This window comes from Cryptomeria japonica, chromosome 2 (genome assembly GCF_030272615.1).
Source record: "Cryptomeria japonica chromosome 2, Sugi_1.0, whole genome shotgun sequence".
NCBI lineage: Eukaryota > Viridiplantae > Streptophyta > Pinopsida > Cupressales > Cupressaceae > Cryptomeria > Cryptomeria japonica.
In genome coordinates this window covers 282285847-282301946 of record NC_081406.1, presented here as the reverse complement: position 1 = coordinate 282301946, position 16100 = coordinate 282285847, and the positions used below count along the sequence as shown (strand labels likewise).

Here is a 16100-nt window from a genome sequence, read left to right as displayed (position 1 = left end):
ACCCCTTGTCTCTCTCCTAAAATTGATTTAATCCGTGATAAGATTTTAGTGCAAGAGAAGACTATCAATAATTCTTCCAACACTTTTGTTCATTCCTCTAAACCATCCTCAATCAATTTGATACATGTGAATGAAACACCTAACAAACCTCTCTTCACTGTCCAAGGTGCTTGTCCTTCTCAAAATTCTCAACCTTTAAATAAGCCTATCTTAGTGGTTCAAGGTGGTTATGCTAATGATTCTTTTTGCACTCCTAAGAAACCTGTTATTACTGTGCAAGGAGGTTATTCTTCTAAGAGCCCTTATGAGTATGCTAAGCAACTGACTAGAGAGAGTTATAATGCGGTTGCTCATACCTATAACACAAGAAACAATAGGCAACCTAATCCTCCTCCTGTTACTCCAGTTTCTCTTCCTAATCCTCAACCAATTCTTCCGCAAGCTCCACGTATTTCACAAGTTATTGTTAAGGAATATGATCTCATAGAACAACTTAAAGCTACCCCTGCTAAGATATCCCTTTGGGATTTGATCCAAACTTCTTCCGCTCATCATGGAATGTTACAAGATGCCTTGAAAGATTTGAATGTTCCTCCACCTAATACATCTAGTAATATAGTGTCTTTGGTTAACTCTGTGATGAATCCTAAAGCTCAAATTGTGTTTACTCAAGATGAATTGCCTACTAGTGAAATTCAACATCAATATGATCCCTTGATGATTGTGGTTATCATAAATGACACTGCTATAAGACGAACACTGGTAGATAATGGCTCTGGCCTTAATGTGTGTAGCATTAATCTATTGCATAAGATGAATGTGGATACATCCCTTATTGAGCCTGACTCTTGTCCCATTCGAGGCTTTGATAATGTGGCTAAGTCTTCATTAGGTATTATCACCTTACCCATCACAGTGGGACCTGTTACTTTGCCTACTCCTATCCATGTTATGTCGGGAAATCTAACATACAACTTGTTATTACGGAGACCTTGGATTCACAGTATGCAAGTTGTCCCCTCTACATTGCATAGACAAGTTAAATTTATTTATAACAATAAGACATATACCTTGATAGGTGATACTAATTTTCAAGCTTTTTTGCAAACATCTACTTCCAAAGGGAGTTCTTCTAAACCTTCCTCTTCTAGTGATGACTCTTTAAACAAGATACCTATGGATGAATCATCACCTTCTGATAATCAAAATTCTTTGGATGAGTCTGAAGTTCTTGAAGAAGATTCTTCTCAACTTGAATCTACACATGAAAAGGCTTTTGATCCTGAGAAGGTTCTCGCAAAAGATGATTGGGGATCTCTTGACTTTAATCCCACCTTTGGAGGTGAGTATAGGGTTCCTCCTAGAGAGCTTAAAGTTAAAAAGAAGGAAGAAACTAAAAATCAATCAACCTTACCTGAACCTATGAACAATAATTTTGTGGCCACTTCTCAAACTTCTTCTCCTCACACCTCTAATTCTGAAGAATTTGATTCTGTCTTATGAAAAACCACCTTCTCTTTCTGAAATGGCTAATCGTTATAGTCGTGGCTTTCATATTTTAGCTAAGTATGGGTATAATGGAAATGGTTGTGGCGCTCACGAACAAGGGATAAAGGTTCCTCTAGGGAATAATCTTTATGATGAGACCTTTGGACTTGGTTATAATCCCTACAAGCGCACCAAAGCATCTAAAAGACCATGTCTCAATGTGAATGCTATATTTAGTAGTGATGATGATCTCACTTCAACTAAATCATCTTCTACTTCTATCAACTCTCATTCCCCTCATAAGGAAATCTTGGCGATGAACAAATCTCTTTATGAATCCCCTCAAATTTCTAAATCCACTTATGAATCTTTATCTCCTATTCATCATAAAGTCCTTTCCTCCAGGGATAAGGCTCTAATAAATTACACTCATCCCTTTTCTAAGATTTCTTGTGACTTTTCTTCTTCAATTTTTATCATTTTATACATGTTTTTGATCTCACTTATAGTTGAGCATTTAGCATGTCATATTCAAATACCTCATTCAATCTATCATGTCTTTAAATAGCATTAATGGCTATTATGTTGCTCATCATTATGTGACATTGGTAGCTCATTTACTGGGGGCTCATTGTCATTCATGATGGTACAATTTCAAGTGCAATCATATTTTTGAAGCAACATAATAGCCTAATTTTCTATGTTATCTCTTGTTCCTATGGGGACAAGAGTGATTTCATACATCTCTTCTTTTTATGGTTAAAATTTCCCTTTGGGGTAATAGTGTGGAAATATTGATCATCTTTTCTTTAGAATCCTCTTTTCCTAGATATGGGAGAAGATGTGTATCCTCTTTCTTATCCTACCCACTTCTTGTGAGGAGCATTTTACATACACTAATGTCTTGCTTGCATGAACTCATGTGAGTATGTAGTACATTTTGCTTATGTCTAAATCTCTCCCTAGAAGATTGTGTAAGTCCTTCTCATTGTCCTTATCCTTGGGAGGCAATGATCTTTCCTTATTTTTATCTAAGGATCCACTTTTTCCTATTTCGTGGATGGTGCGAACTTTATTACTTGATGTTATTCCTTGTATGCATTTGTTGTTGTTTGTTCAAGGATTCTCTCTTACAAGAGGTGTAAGTCCTTGACTACAACCTCTTTTGCACTTGGTAAAATACATCCATAATGAATTCACTCTCCCAATTGGGTTAAAAGGAGCGTCATCCTTCATTAAGAATCACTTTCACCTCGCAAAAGAAGGAAGTATTGCTTTCTTATTCTCTTCTTTGTCTTATTCTAGAAGATGTTATATTTGTCTAAGACAATTCCTCTCGGGGATAGGTGTCTTTTGTATAAAGATCTCTTCTCCTCTAAGGATCTCCTTTACACATACTACAAGATATCCCTTTTCAACTATCTTATCCTTGCTTAAAGAGTGCAAAACTCTCTTACTTGGATCTATGACATTGTTGCATTTTTGGGGTATCTTCTTTTGTGATGAAGGTAGGTATCCTTGTTCTACTTTGCTTATGACATAAACATTACACTTTTTGAGCAATGGGTCATTCTCGGAACTAGAGCATAGACTCTTAGAGCGAGATGTCTCCATTTTTCTTTTATGCAAGGTGATTATTCTTGGAACCAGAGCACAGACTCTTAGAGCGAGATGTCATGCTTTTGTACTATACATATACAGGTTGTAGCATACTCAGGCATAGACTCCTATGAGGTTCTTCTAACCTCACTTACACACACATGCACGAGGTTGAGTGGAACTAGTGGCATAAGGCTAGACTTTCTCACTCTCCTCCCTTACATGGATCACCGAGACAAGATCTAGGGGTGAGAAGTCCATGTTTTCTCTCTCACTATTCTTCTCATGGATCACCAATGTGTGTATTCATGCTTTTTTCCTTTCTTTTCTTCTCTTTGCATTTTGTTTCCATTTACATCCTTCATCTTGTGTTAGAGAACTCTCAAATCCTCACACTCTTTGTTGTGTTGGAATTGAGATTTAGTCCTCTTTCTTACCAAATGATTCTCCATTAGTTTTTTATCTCATATCAAATCTTCTTGTGAGCATTTGTCATCAATATTCTTTAACAATTCGAAGTGGTAAACATGATACCCTGTTTCAACTCACTAAAATTAGCAAGCCGAAATAGGGGGGGCATATAGCTACCCTCGAATTTTCATCACCTTCCTTAGTAAGCATTAGGTGATTTTGTGATCTAACGTGTGTTTTGTAGGGTGCGGTTCCTAACTGTGTACTGCAGATACCTCTGGGGGCTTCGTTTGACAGACTTATGGATATATCATTTTTCAAATAATGTTTACTTTTTTGTACTTTAGCTTGCATATGCACGTAGTGTTCATATGACCGCTAAAGTGGGGGCTAAATGTAGCATCGTAAATTGTACGCACTTGCTAGGGTGGTACAATTTCACACCTAGTTTAGCACCCACCTTGGCGCATTTTGCATTTTGCATTGTATTTCCCCTTTAGCACTTAATTAATTAAATTAATTAGGTCTAAGGTTCTATTTTATCATCTCCCATATCATAAAGTTGGGCCCTTTTCATTAAAGTGTCCCCCTTTCATTTTATTCTTCCAATACAGCATTTAATCAAAAACCCTAATTAGGTCCTATTTCAAACTTGGGGGCTTGATTTCGGGGGTCAAAACATCTCAAAATCACCTGTAACTTCGGGATTCTCTCTAAAATTATCATATCCGATGGCCCTGAAAAATTGGTGAAAAGTTGTCGGGACCATGGCGCTCGGAGAGGACCATGGCGCCCGGAGTGCACACAGTCCCGGACATTTTTCCCGAAATTTTAGGAGCACGATCCAATCATAAAATAAAGCTTAACCCCAAGAAATTGGCAGGAGATTCAAACTCTAGGTCGGCCAAAAGTTGAAATTAAGACCTAGGGTTTCATATATAAGAGCTCTCTTTCTTCATTTGAAAGGATGAGAATTTTGGTTTCAGGGGCCTTATATGCAGCGAAAGAGTAGATCTTTGAAGACTTCAATAACATTCAACATCCATTCATCAATTTCATTCATCCATTTAGGGCTTTGAAGGCATTGAAGAGCAATAAGGGATCACCGACTAAAGATTGGCTTGTACCCCTCCCTTGGGGTTGGATATGATTTCATGTTATTTTCATGTCTTTGCATAAGCCTCATTATATCATTTGTATTCATGCTTTAGATCACTTTGTATCTTGGTTTGGAGCATTTACATTATCATTTACAAGCAATTAGGGTTTACTTTCTAGGTTGCTCTAATTTGCTTACTTGCATTTTAGGATCTTGCACACACACTACTTTTACAATACAAATTGGCTATTCGTGGAGGTGGAAATCACCAAAGTGGGGGGTTTGACTAAGGCAAAACCCTATATAGCCGTCCACCATACCTTTTCAGATATAAGTGCAGATTTCCTAATTCGAAGGACACCACAAGTTGCAGATCCGACGGAAGCAGACCGAGAGAGAACTTCACACCAAATTCCAACCCAGAAAGCTAGGACAGAGGCGTGGGGCGCCCTGGTCCTGCCAAGACAGGGGCGCCGGGCGCCCTGGTCCCTGGGACAGGGGCACTGGGTGCCCTGGTCCTTGTCCATTTCAGTGAATTTTGCAAGTTTCAAAGGTAGCAGCTTCAGTATTTCAGGCTTCTGGCTTCAGCAGCAGATCTTGTAGAATCAAATCCATTCAAGGTACACATTTACATTTCTCCTCTTATCCTTACAATTTTTCATCATTAAATCTCAATTCTACAATCTTGTGCTCGAAGTTACTATTCATATTTACACTTTAGGGTTAATAGTTGAACTTGCATCATTCTATCTATCATTTGCAACAAAGGAATAGAAATCCTAATAGGTAGCCCGTGGCTCTCTCTTCCACAAAAAGAAGTAGCCAATTGTGTGATACCTCTAGGCTCTTTGGTATTCCACAGGTGTGTGATTGAAAGTGAGATTAGGGCATGTTTGCTTAGTGTCACTTTTTCCCCTACACACGAAGGTGCAGAGAAATTACATAGTGTCTTGGAAGGAACACTCACTTGACAAAGGTAGATGGCAAACAAAAGGTAAACATCAACCCCCCCATGGCACTTTATAAGTAGTGCATGTACGCACAAGATGTGTAAGATCCCAAATATACAATCCATGATGGCACTTTATCTCAATGTGTTTGCATAAATAAAATGCTACAATGATAAGAAAAGACAGAAGACTGGAAATAGAAATAACAACCAAAGACAAGACATCCTACTCAAAGAAAGAGATCCCAAGACCCAAAACATCCAAGATATTCACCAGAGTGCTGAAAAGAAAAAAACTAAATAAAATATACCTAGAGCAGAATCTGGAAAGAAAACTCATATGAATGGAAATAACACAGAATAATCTTTCCAACGATATAAAGTTTTCAAAAAACGAAGGTCAAATGTTCAAGTTATATCTCCCAGAGTGCAAAAATGAACCTCTGACTTTGACAACAAAAAACACCATCAAAAAGGAAAAATCAAAAAAAAAATTGACGAAAATTTTTTGACGCATTTGCAGGTACAGTCGTACAGATTTGTGTGCCTCAAAAAACATGCCAATAAAAAATCATGCCCCAGATGCCTCTGTCACCGAAAATAGACAAATTATACATCAAAATTTATGGAATCAACCTTTTGAATCCAACTCAAAGGTTCTTTTAGCACCAAAATGTACCAAAAAAAATAGCTACCCCTAGAAATGGAGAAAAAACAACTATAAAAACCCCCGAATACACATATCTGAAGAACAAAACCCAAAATCTCTCATGAAGAGAACAAGAGCATGCAAATTTGGAGCTTTGATACCATATTGGAGTTGAGAAAAAATCAACTCTACAGCTCCCAAAGATCACCTGCATGCAAAATTGTCACGGAAGGAGAGAAGCAAAAAAGCTATGGAGGCCAAAATTCAAATCCATAAAAGAGGAGTCATATTGATTGTACAACAAGAATGCAATTCAATAATTACAATTGTTATTAAAATACAAAGAGAGAATCCTTATAAGAGGATACTCGAAACACTAAAGGTGAAATCCCTAAAGAATTATAAGATTCCTAAGCTTAGCTTAACTATAGAGTATAATAGACTAATAATTAAATAAATAATTATTAGCTAATAAAAGATTACTCTAACAATGTCGAATAAAAGAGAGGTACAATAGTCCCTAATCAATTGAATCCAATTATCATCAAAACTAAAGACTCATAAGATATCTTCTAGAAATTTGTAGTAAACCTTATCATAAGCCTCACAAAGATCAAGCTTCATGAACATAGAATTTTTCTTATTAACATTCATAGAGTGAACATCGTACTCACAACACCAATTCAATTGAAGATTTGGTGTCTTTGAATGTCCTCTTCTATTTCAAGAAATAATAAAAGGAACGATTTGTTTCATCCATTTAATAGTTATGAAAAAAATCTTATAGATGATATCACAAAGAGTTATAGGTTGGACATCAAAAAAATTCAAAACATGATATTTCTTAGGAATTGAAGCTAGAAAAGAGTTACTGCGACATTTTAACATTTAATCTAAGGTATATAGTTCCTCAAAAGCTTGTAAAATGTCATCTTGATATCCCATAATGTTTAAAAGAATTCAATAGGAAATCCATTTCGATGCGAGGGAAGATAAGTATAGGAATATAGTTCAAAATGATATGTCTATTAACTATAGCAAAATCAATGGGGACTTTGACCAACTCACAAAAATTAGAAAGAACCTCTAATTATATATCTTGAATGGAATTAATCCCGAACCTCTCATCTCTTTAAATCTCCTTGAAAAAGTTAACATGTTTCAATGCCACAACAAAAATAGGGAAAAGAGAAGAAATTATGTGGCTTGCTTTTAACCATTTAGCACAAGTTTTTTTGGCCATATAATTTCTTAATTTTATCAGATTTCCACAATCCATAACTTTATCATTTAGATGCTCCTAATTCGATTGTGTGAATTTTTTGCATCAACGTTTTGGATCACACTCCATGATCCATCATCAAGATGATAGAGAGTGCTAGAGATGTATAATTGTAAGTTGGTCTATTTTTTTGCATCAACTTACAATTATACATCTCTTGGCACTCTGTATCATCCTGGTGATGGATCACAATGTGTGATCCGAAGTGTTGATGCAAAAAAATCTCACAATCAAATCTAGAAGCTACTAAATGATACACATAATTTCTCCTAAATCTCATTTTTTTCTAATTCATTATGAAGTTTAGAATTATGAATTAAGAGATGCTTACTTAAGCCTTGTTCTTGAATATAACCTTGGATCTCTAACAATCTAGAGAAAATATTTCATTTTCTTTACATAATGTTACCAAATGGAAAACAATTTAAGAATAATATAAAGAAGATTGTATCATGATGAAGTTTACTTTCTTACCACTAAAATCACGCAGCTAATCTCCATATAACAAAAACACCATCCATACGAAAACCAAAATCTGCAAAATGCAATGAATTTTTACGTGATTTACACCATCTCAATCCTCATCATCTACTTCTACAATTCTATTAAAACCCAAAAATTTGACAAAAACTATTATGTTATGCAGATTTGAATTTTTGAAAGTGTACCATTTTATGTGAAGAATAACATAAACTAAATCTAATTGTGCCCTCCAAATATTTTAATCTATACTAATGTCACATGTAATGAAATCTATACTAAGAATTTTGAGCCTTTAGGAATCCCTCTATTTGTATTTCACGCCTATTGATCATCTATTCAATTCTATATATTCTCACTCCTTACTTCTCTTGCACATCAACTTTTTCAACTATTGCAGTCCTCAAGGGAAAACAATGGGCATACTAAAACTTGAAGACCATTCTTCAGAAGGAGAAACCGATTCTCTGGGTATGTCATCAAACATAGATGAAGTTATCACAAGTTGTAGTGATTAAAATGGTAATCACAATCACATGCTAAAGAAGATGTATTCTTATGGAGATTTAAATGATAGTGATATTGAGCTATGAAATTTTCTTTGAAAACATACGAGAGTTTTCTCTATTAAAACTTGGTATATTGTCATTTTGTTACTTTTCTTATGGAGATTAAAATGGCAATGATATTGAGCTACCAGATTTTCATTCAGAGTAGCAACTCTTATATGAATTCAATTGGAGCTTCCCATAGTTATCAAGTATTTCTGAAGGTGTGACTCAGTTTTTGGATAGATGTCATCCAATTCAAATTGTGCTAGATAAATAATAAAATGGTCTATTTAGCTTGTTGTTTTTGGATGACTGTGTATATATTTTTTTCAACAAATAACTCTATGATTCGTGAAATCAATAATGAAGGCCTCTCCTTGCGATGCAGAAGATGCTTTTCTACGAGTCATCTTGCTTCGGATTGCTCTATTGCATGCCACAAAGGTGTTTCTACCTGGTGGAAGAATGCTATTGTTGATCACTTAACAGTCAATGCTCCTAACTCTATGTCTGTTGGCTCCTCTCATGAGGATGATGTCGATGTTGTGCCCCTCACAGCTATTGATCCTCCTATTGCACCTTTTGTGGCCTCATCTCCTAAAGTCCCCACTTATGTTTCTCTTGTTCTGCAACCACATTCTTCTGTTGTTGGATCTTCTTCTGCTGTTGTTGTTTCATCACAACCTGTTGCAGCTCTACAACAATCGTTTGTTGCTCTGTTGCAACACCTTGTTGACACCACTGATTGTAACCCTACGAGGCCCCTCTCGATTGATCTCTCTTTTGATGGACCTAATGACAGCATTGTGTGGACTGTGGTTTCTCGTATGCGGAAGGGAAAGTCTTCTCCCCTACCCAAAACCCCCCTCATTGGGGTTTGGGTGTCTCATCCCCCTTGAAGGGGGTCTTTTTTGTTCTCTAGTTGGATAGGATTCCTTGCCTGTCTAACTATGTTTGTTTCTAACTGCCTATGGGCAATTGTTCTTTTGCCAACATCATTTCTCTTCATGTTGTTTGTTTTCTATTGATAGTTTTTTACTATGTTAAGGGTCAGTGCCCTAGTTAACGCTGCTTTACTAATCAAAAACAATATAATAATATGAATTGTGAAAATTTAATCTTTTTACAATATATCTATTTTTTTTAAAGTGTAGCTTATTATAGACATCTTAAATGCATCTCATTTAGAAGCTTAATCAATTAGAAATTATAGTTATATGAAATAAATTATTGTTTACTTAGATATTTTGTTTTTCTTTATAATTAATAAATATTTTGATTAGGTAAATTGGAATAGGGGAAAAACCCTTACATTATAGCCTAACAAGCAGAAGAGAGTGATCTCACAAGCAATGAGACAACCAAAATACCAGAAAGAAAAGAAGAGAGAATCTCATGAGGGGTTAGAAAAGTAGATGTAGATGAAGAAATATTGACCGAAGCTTAAGAACCAGTGGGAAACAAGGGTCCCAACCCCATAATAAGAATTATGTATTCATGGAATGAGAAAGAAGGAGAGAAGAGGACATGGGACCTTTCATGGGTCTATGAACAAACAGTCCATGTAATGCTATCGTCCAAGATCCCTCCAAGAGGGGAAGAGGGCAAGCCACGAGGAGAACAATCAATAGATGAAGAGGGAACAACACGAGGGCAAAGTAACAAGTGATCCACATCCACCAAAGAAGACTGAGTCAAAGCAACAAGTGCAGACACATGAAGAGATCACTCAAAAGGGGGAACCACTATAGCATCCAAGGGGCTAGACAAAGCCACCCCAAAAGCGAGCCCATTGGAGTCTTGAGAAGAGACTACATCCAATGGAAACATGATCATCAATATTCAAATGATCATCAGTAGCATGCTGCCACCAAGTAGGGCTCCTTCACCTCTCCCTAGAACAATTTGAGGCCAAATGACCAATAGCAAAACAACGATGACATCAAAAAGCACCATAATCCACTTATTGAGTTGAAGATTTGTTGCAACCATCAAAGCCACGCCTCCACAGAGAAAATGGTGAAAAGTAGATTGCCCCATGAAGGAGTTGGATCCATCAACCTTCAAGAAATGGCCAATAGAGTTTCCAAAAGCTTCATAGAAAGTATTCTCTACTCTTCCACTGCTTAGCATCTATGCATAACCCTTATCACATCCATTCATGCAACAAATCAGAAGAGTGCTTGTGTAAAATAAATTATTCAATTAAAATTAAACCAAATACATTGTTATTGGTCAACATTCTTGCATGTACACCACATCCAAGGGGTGACCACCCTCACAACCTGCAGTAATTGCTCTAAAAAATAGCTCATTGATAATGAACCTCAAATATTAATCTTCATTATCATTTTTCCATCCATTAATGGTTATCTTCTATTTACATTTAAACAAACCTTATGTAAATTTTCTAGTGGTTTCCTCTCATCTTGATAGATGCCCCACAAAAGCTAATATGTATTTTATGTGAATTTCACATGTTTGTTTCTCTGCATTTCTCTCCATCGTTTGTTTTGTGTTCAACAAGCATTCATTCATACTTGTCCACTTAACTCATCAACTTCCCACACCACACAAAATGCTTTATATTTGTGCACTATCATCATAACTCCAAATTTTAGTACAAATGCTTACAATTGCACAAATTACTTGAACACTTACCATTGAGCCCTCAAAGTCATTTTCTAAGGTTTAGAAATGTTGAATCAAAAGTATCTCTTGAGATCCAATTTCTCTGCCCTCATTCGTTTATATTCCTTCAAACAAAACTCTTCTTTATTTAACTTACAGAGTGGAGATTATCCTTCTCATGTGTCATCTTACATGGGAAGCCTCAACAGAGCACCCTCCTCTTCTCATGTTGTGTGTCCCCCTTTCCACTCCCTCACCTAGTTGGGCAATCGTATGTGCTACTAACAAGTGCCTCAACATGCTAACTTATAGTCATTGTGTCCCCACAAACTTAGTTTATATTTCAATTCTTGCATTCTACCATCATGTGGTACCCTCAAGGTCATTCATTGACTACCATTCTCATGCTTCCTCAACTAGATACCTTATACACATTAGACTTGTGGCCCTATACATATCTTCTTTCTTGAGGATCACCATGGACCCTTCCTATGCTTAATCCTTCCCCTCTCATTAGAATCACTTTGCCATAATATTTAGGTGGGGACTTATTATCCTTCTTTTGCTACTTCAAGTAAAATTTATAATATGATTCTCACCTTAAAAAAACCAATCTCCCCCTTCAAAATTCCTTTCACTCGTGTTATAGACTTGTTGCTTCATTCAACTTGGCAACATGGCTAGATTTTCCTTAAGACCAAAAAGTAATTGTTGGTTTTTAGTGATCTCGCACAAACTGGAGTATTTTTGGTGCAATATTTTGTATTTGATGAGAGCTTACTATTTGTGGAACCTTTGCATGCAATCCCCTTAGTTCAAACACCTTACCCTCTAAATGAAAGCACATGATGAACTCCTAGAAATTCATCTCAATGATGCCCAATATTGAGTCGTGACTCCCAATACTATATCTACCCTCCCCATAGGAATGGCAAATGTAAGGTTGGTCAAAAGGTCCCCCATGGTAAGTTTGATATTACATCATTTCCCCAAATCCACCACAATGGCACAAACTAATCACATTATCCCTCTATAGTTAATACAATTCAAGTCTTCTAAATATCTAGCCTTTGTGTAATTCCCAAAGAGTACCATATCTTGCATTAGTGATGAAGAGGTTGACCCTTGTCTTATTTTGTAATGATGAATTAATCATTAATTGCATGGGTGCCCTTACAACTTACCCTTAGAACATTATAAGAATAATTATGATCCACTATTCCCTATTAAAAACAATTCCATTATGGAAAGCCAAGGGATCCCCTACTATCTATAATAAGTCTCCCTACTTCATGCGTGGGGCATCATTCCACTAAGAGCTATAGACTCCAATTTAGGTGTAGGATCTAACCCTAGAAGAGTTAAATTAGGTTAAGTGTTCTAGCCCTAATGAAAGAGAAGATTGCCATTCCATAAGTAGGGATCTTTTGAATTGGATTGCTTGAGATTACCTAAAAATCTCATGCATAAATGAATCCATTGTTATTCTTTGTTTGATAACATAATCCCAATTATGTCCACCTAAATTCCAATCAATATACTTAGAAACTAATAAATGACTCGAATAAAGATTCACATATCCCAAATTAAATAATAGGTTAAGGGCATAACAATGGTTGATTGAACAAGAATTGCACTTTCCCCTCTATATCTAAGAAACAAGCCTTCCATTTATAGGATGTTTCAAGTAATCCCATTCTTTCTAATACATTCCAGAGCATTTTCTATTTCAAGGAAATGAGTAAATTGGGAATAATACTCCCTAACATTTTTTAATTATTTCTTAATTTCCATTTACATTCAAGTGTTGCAACACCTCGTAAGGTTTCCTGCACTCACCTTTCATTAAAGTAGAGGACTCTTATTGAAGGTATAAAACTTTTCATACCATGACAAGGAAAAAGAAAAGGAATAGCTGTGGGATTTTATCTTATTTAAGTGCCTAAATTACTCAAAAGTTCTTACACAAATAATTGGTTTATTCCATGGAACTTTTAGCATAACAAGCATGCTTCAACCCTTTTATTTAATCTTCTGCACCTGACCAGCACCCAGGGTTACAAGAAATATTAAATCGGCTGGAAGATGCCCTTTTAGCATGACAAAACGTTTGTCACAAAAATTATGAAAGCTGTAATTGGAAAAACAAAAAGACCTAGCAAACAATGGAATTTGAGGCTTCTACATGCTAAGAACGGTCATGCCATAAAAATTTATTAAAGCGAAAAAGTTCACACATACAATATGTGCTCACAATTAGGCATTTCCAGTAGTCTGTAGGCTTATCCATCAGTTTCTGAAGCTTGGTTTCTTGAAATACATGTTAGCATTTTTAATCAAGATGCGTGTTACCTGGATGACATTGTACCTCCATTTCATGTCAATACACAATAGAACAGAACACAACAATACAGCTAACAACTGTAACATGGAATAACTAAACTAAAAAGATCATCCCACACTAATACGTTAAATCATGACAAATCGTATTACTACAAATGGACCTCCAAAATTTTATTTTAAATTGCACTTAATGTACCATAAAACTAATTGCCTTGCATTCCATATGCCATACAAAAACTAACAGTCGTTTGAACGAAATCTAGATATGGGCTGAAGGCAATATGTCTATGACCATCCTAGAACATAATCCAGGACATAAACTATAACCAAAGATAAAGGATACATAAGAAAACCAATGGAACTCATCCAAAGTTTAATTGTGGTGTAGATGCTGCCCATGAGCCCTGTCACCACAATTACAACTAATATCACCAATACTTCCGCTGAGAAGTTCCAATCCAATCCTCGAAGATAGACAATGGCCAAGAAAACTCCCAAGCACAATGTGTTGTTCATTGTCACCGCACCATATATCTACAAAACAAGATCTGAATATTGAGAAAACTGACTGAAAATTAGCGTTGTTCATGTGTTTGAGAAAGAGAAAGCAAGAGAGAATAAGCAGAACTTAAGAGAGCAATATATCTAGAATTCTAAAACAGCGCACGCAGGGCCCTGACAGGTGCCCATATTGGCAAACAAGCATAAGAATATATATGTAAAGAAGACGCAATCAGAGAGACCCCATAGACAATACTCTCTCTTCTACTCTCATTCTAGTCCCTATTCTCAGTTCGAACTAGTCATGTATCAAAGAAATTGAAAGACAAGAGAGATGCACCTCAGAATAGGTCAACGAAGCGGTTCGTTTTTTCTTCCGGCTTGCAAAAATAAGTGCTGAAATGCCCTCACTGGAGTTTGTAGCCAAAGGCATTGCTATGAAAGAAATGAAGAAGGTAGGAATGTTTGTGACATCGGAGAAGTTATCAACAGCGTCCACGAGTGGATCAGCAACGACACCAGCTATAACTGCACCTCCCAGAAGTAGTAAACAAGCTTTCAAATAGACTTTGTATTTATTGCCAACAGTTTCACTTCCTTCATTATTATCCATCAAAGCTTCAAACTCTTCTTTAGTCTTCTGCAATATCAGAAACATAAAAATGAATAATGTTGGAAAATTTCTTGTATAAAACCTTTACGTAAATCCATCAAGAGGGCTTAGTAAATGCCATTCAATATGATGTAACTAGCGTATACCTTGTGAAAAGTAGGTACAATTGAGCCACGATCTGATTCATTAACACTATCAACTGCAATTTGAATCCATTTACACATGCCATTTGTAAATTCCTCTTTCGTAAGCCGATTATCTGGATTAACATCCAACTCTGACATTACTCTATTCACAGTCTCTTGAATTTCATGTTGATCTTCTAATGCGTCGATTTCAAGACCAACAATGAGACCGCGTAACTCTCCTTTTGTCAGATGTTCATCATGATCAGCATCAAGTTCTCTGAAAACTCTGTTTCTCAAGCAAAGATCAACATGGCCGTTAATCAGAACCTTATAATGCCTTACATCCTCTACAAATATTCTAGCGAAGAATTAAAATTACTTTTCAATGACGTCGCTATCAGGTTCACCATTATCCTTCATAAGTCCTCCAAAACGCTTATGATGCTTAGCTAGAATGGATGATATGATATGTCTATGTTTTAAAAAATCCAATCGTCTTTTTTGAACCCAAGGTTCCATGATCTGCATGCAAAAAAATCAAGGCAATCAGAGAAGAGATGACCCTATCATTAATTGGGGATCTAAGAATTCACTTTTGTTTTTAAAAAATGATAATAATAATTTTGTCTTATACATAAAAGGGCAAAAAAGTTAAGGTTCTGGCTTCTAATCAAGCTTTAAATTTATTGACAGAGTAATACAAATACAGCAAACAAAAGGAATTTGAAGGAGAAGAATACATTTGAACATTCCAGCTCAACTTAAAAGTTAAGTTAATCTGGTTCAGGATCCTCTAGTTGCTATAACAATGATAGTAAGAAAGCATTGTAGTCCAGAAAATAAACTGGCTGCCTTTCAAATCTTAACAGTGGAAGTGTAAAATTTAGAATTCCTTTGAGCCTTGGAATTTAACCAGTTCCAGTTCCTCTGACCTGAGACTCGTTGCCGATGTCTGCCCTATTGCTATCAAATCCATTAGTTTTGGAGGGGATGTCATGTTCTTGACATCCAGTGAAGTAATTGTATTTGGAGAAAATTTCATCCTGTAGTCTTCTTTGGACCATCTCGGTGAGAATTAACAAGGAATCACACCTGGATGCCTGAATCTCTCAGATGACTACTTTCCGTTTGAGGAATGAGATGATTAAATTGACTAAGGACCCTCATCATTGGCAATAATAAATCTTATCCCACCATTCAATCTTGCATACAGCTTCTAGTTAGTATTATTATGTGTCCATAGATATAAACACATAATTTCACCAAGTCTTAAAAAAACAAGATAATGGCCATCTTTATCATTAAATGTGTTGCTTTGCATGTATATAAACAGATTCCATATATAAAAGTCAAGTGAAGAGTATGTCCAACAGAAC

At 36.0% G+C, this 16100-nt stretch overlaps 1 protein-coding gene across 1 annotated transcript in view; it reads right to left on the bottom strand.

The window, feature by feature from the left end:
• Positions 1 to 13628: 13628 nt before the first annotated feature.
• The window catches only part of LOC131054454 (sodium/calcium exchanger NCL2), a 90742-nt gene continuing 88270 nt past the window's right edge, over positions 13629 to 16100 (bottom strand). The window contains exons 4-7 of the mRNA XM_057988970.2: positions 15104 to 15246; positions 14743 to 15010; positions 14324 to 14623; positions 13629 to 14016 (exon numbers count right to left, since the gene is read on the bottom strand). Of these exons, the coding sequence (XP_057844953.2) occupies positions 13768 to 14016; positions 14324 to 14623; positions 14743 to 15010; positions 15104 to 15246 (960 nt within the window). The 3' untranslated portion in view covers positions 13629 to 13767. The remainder of the gene's footprint in view (positions 14017 to 14323; positions 14624 to 14742; positions 15011 to 15103; positions 15247 to 16100) is intronic.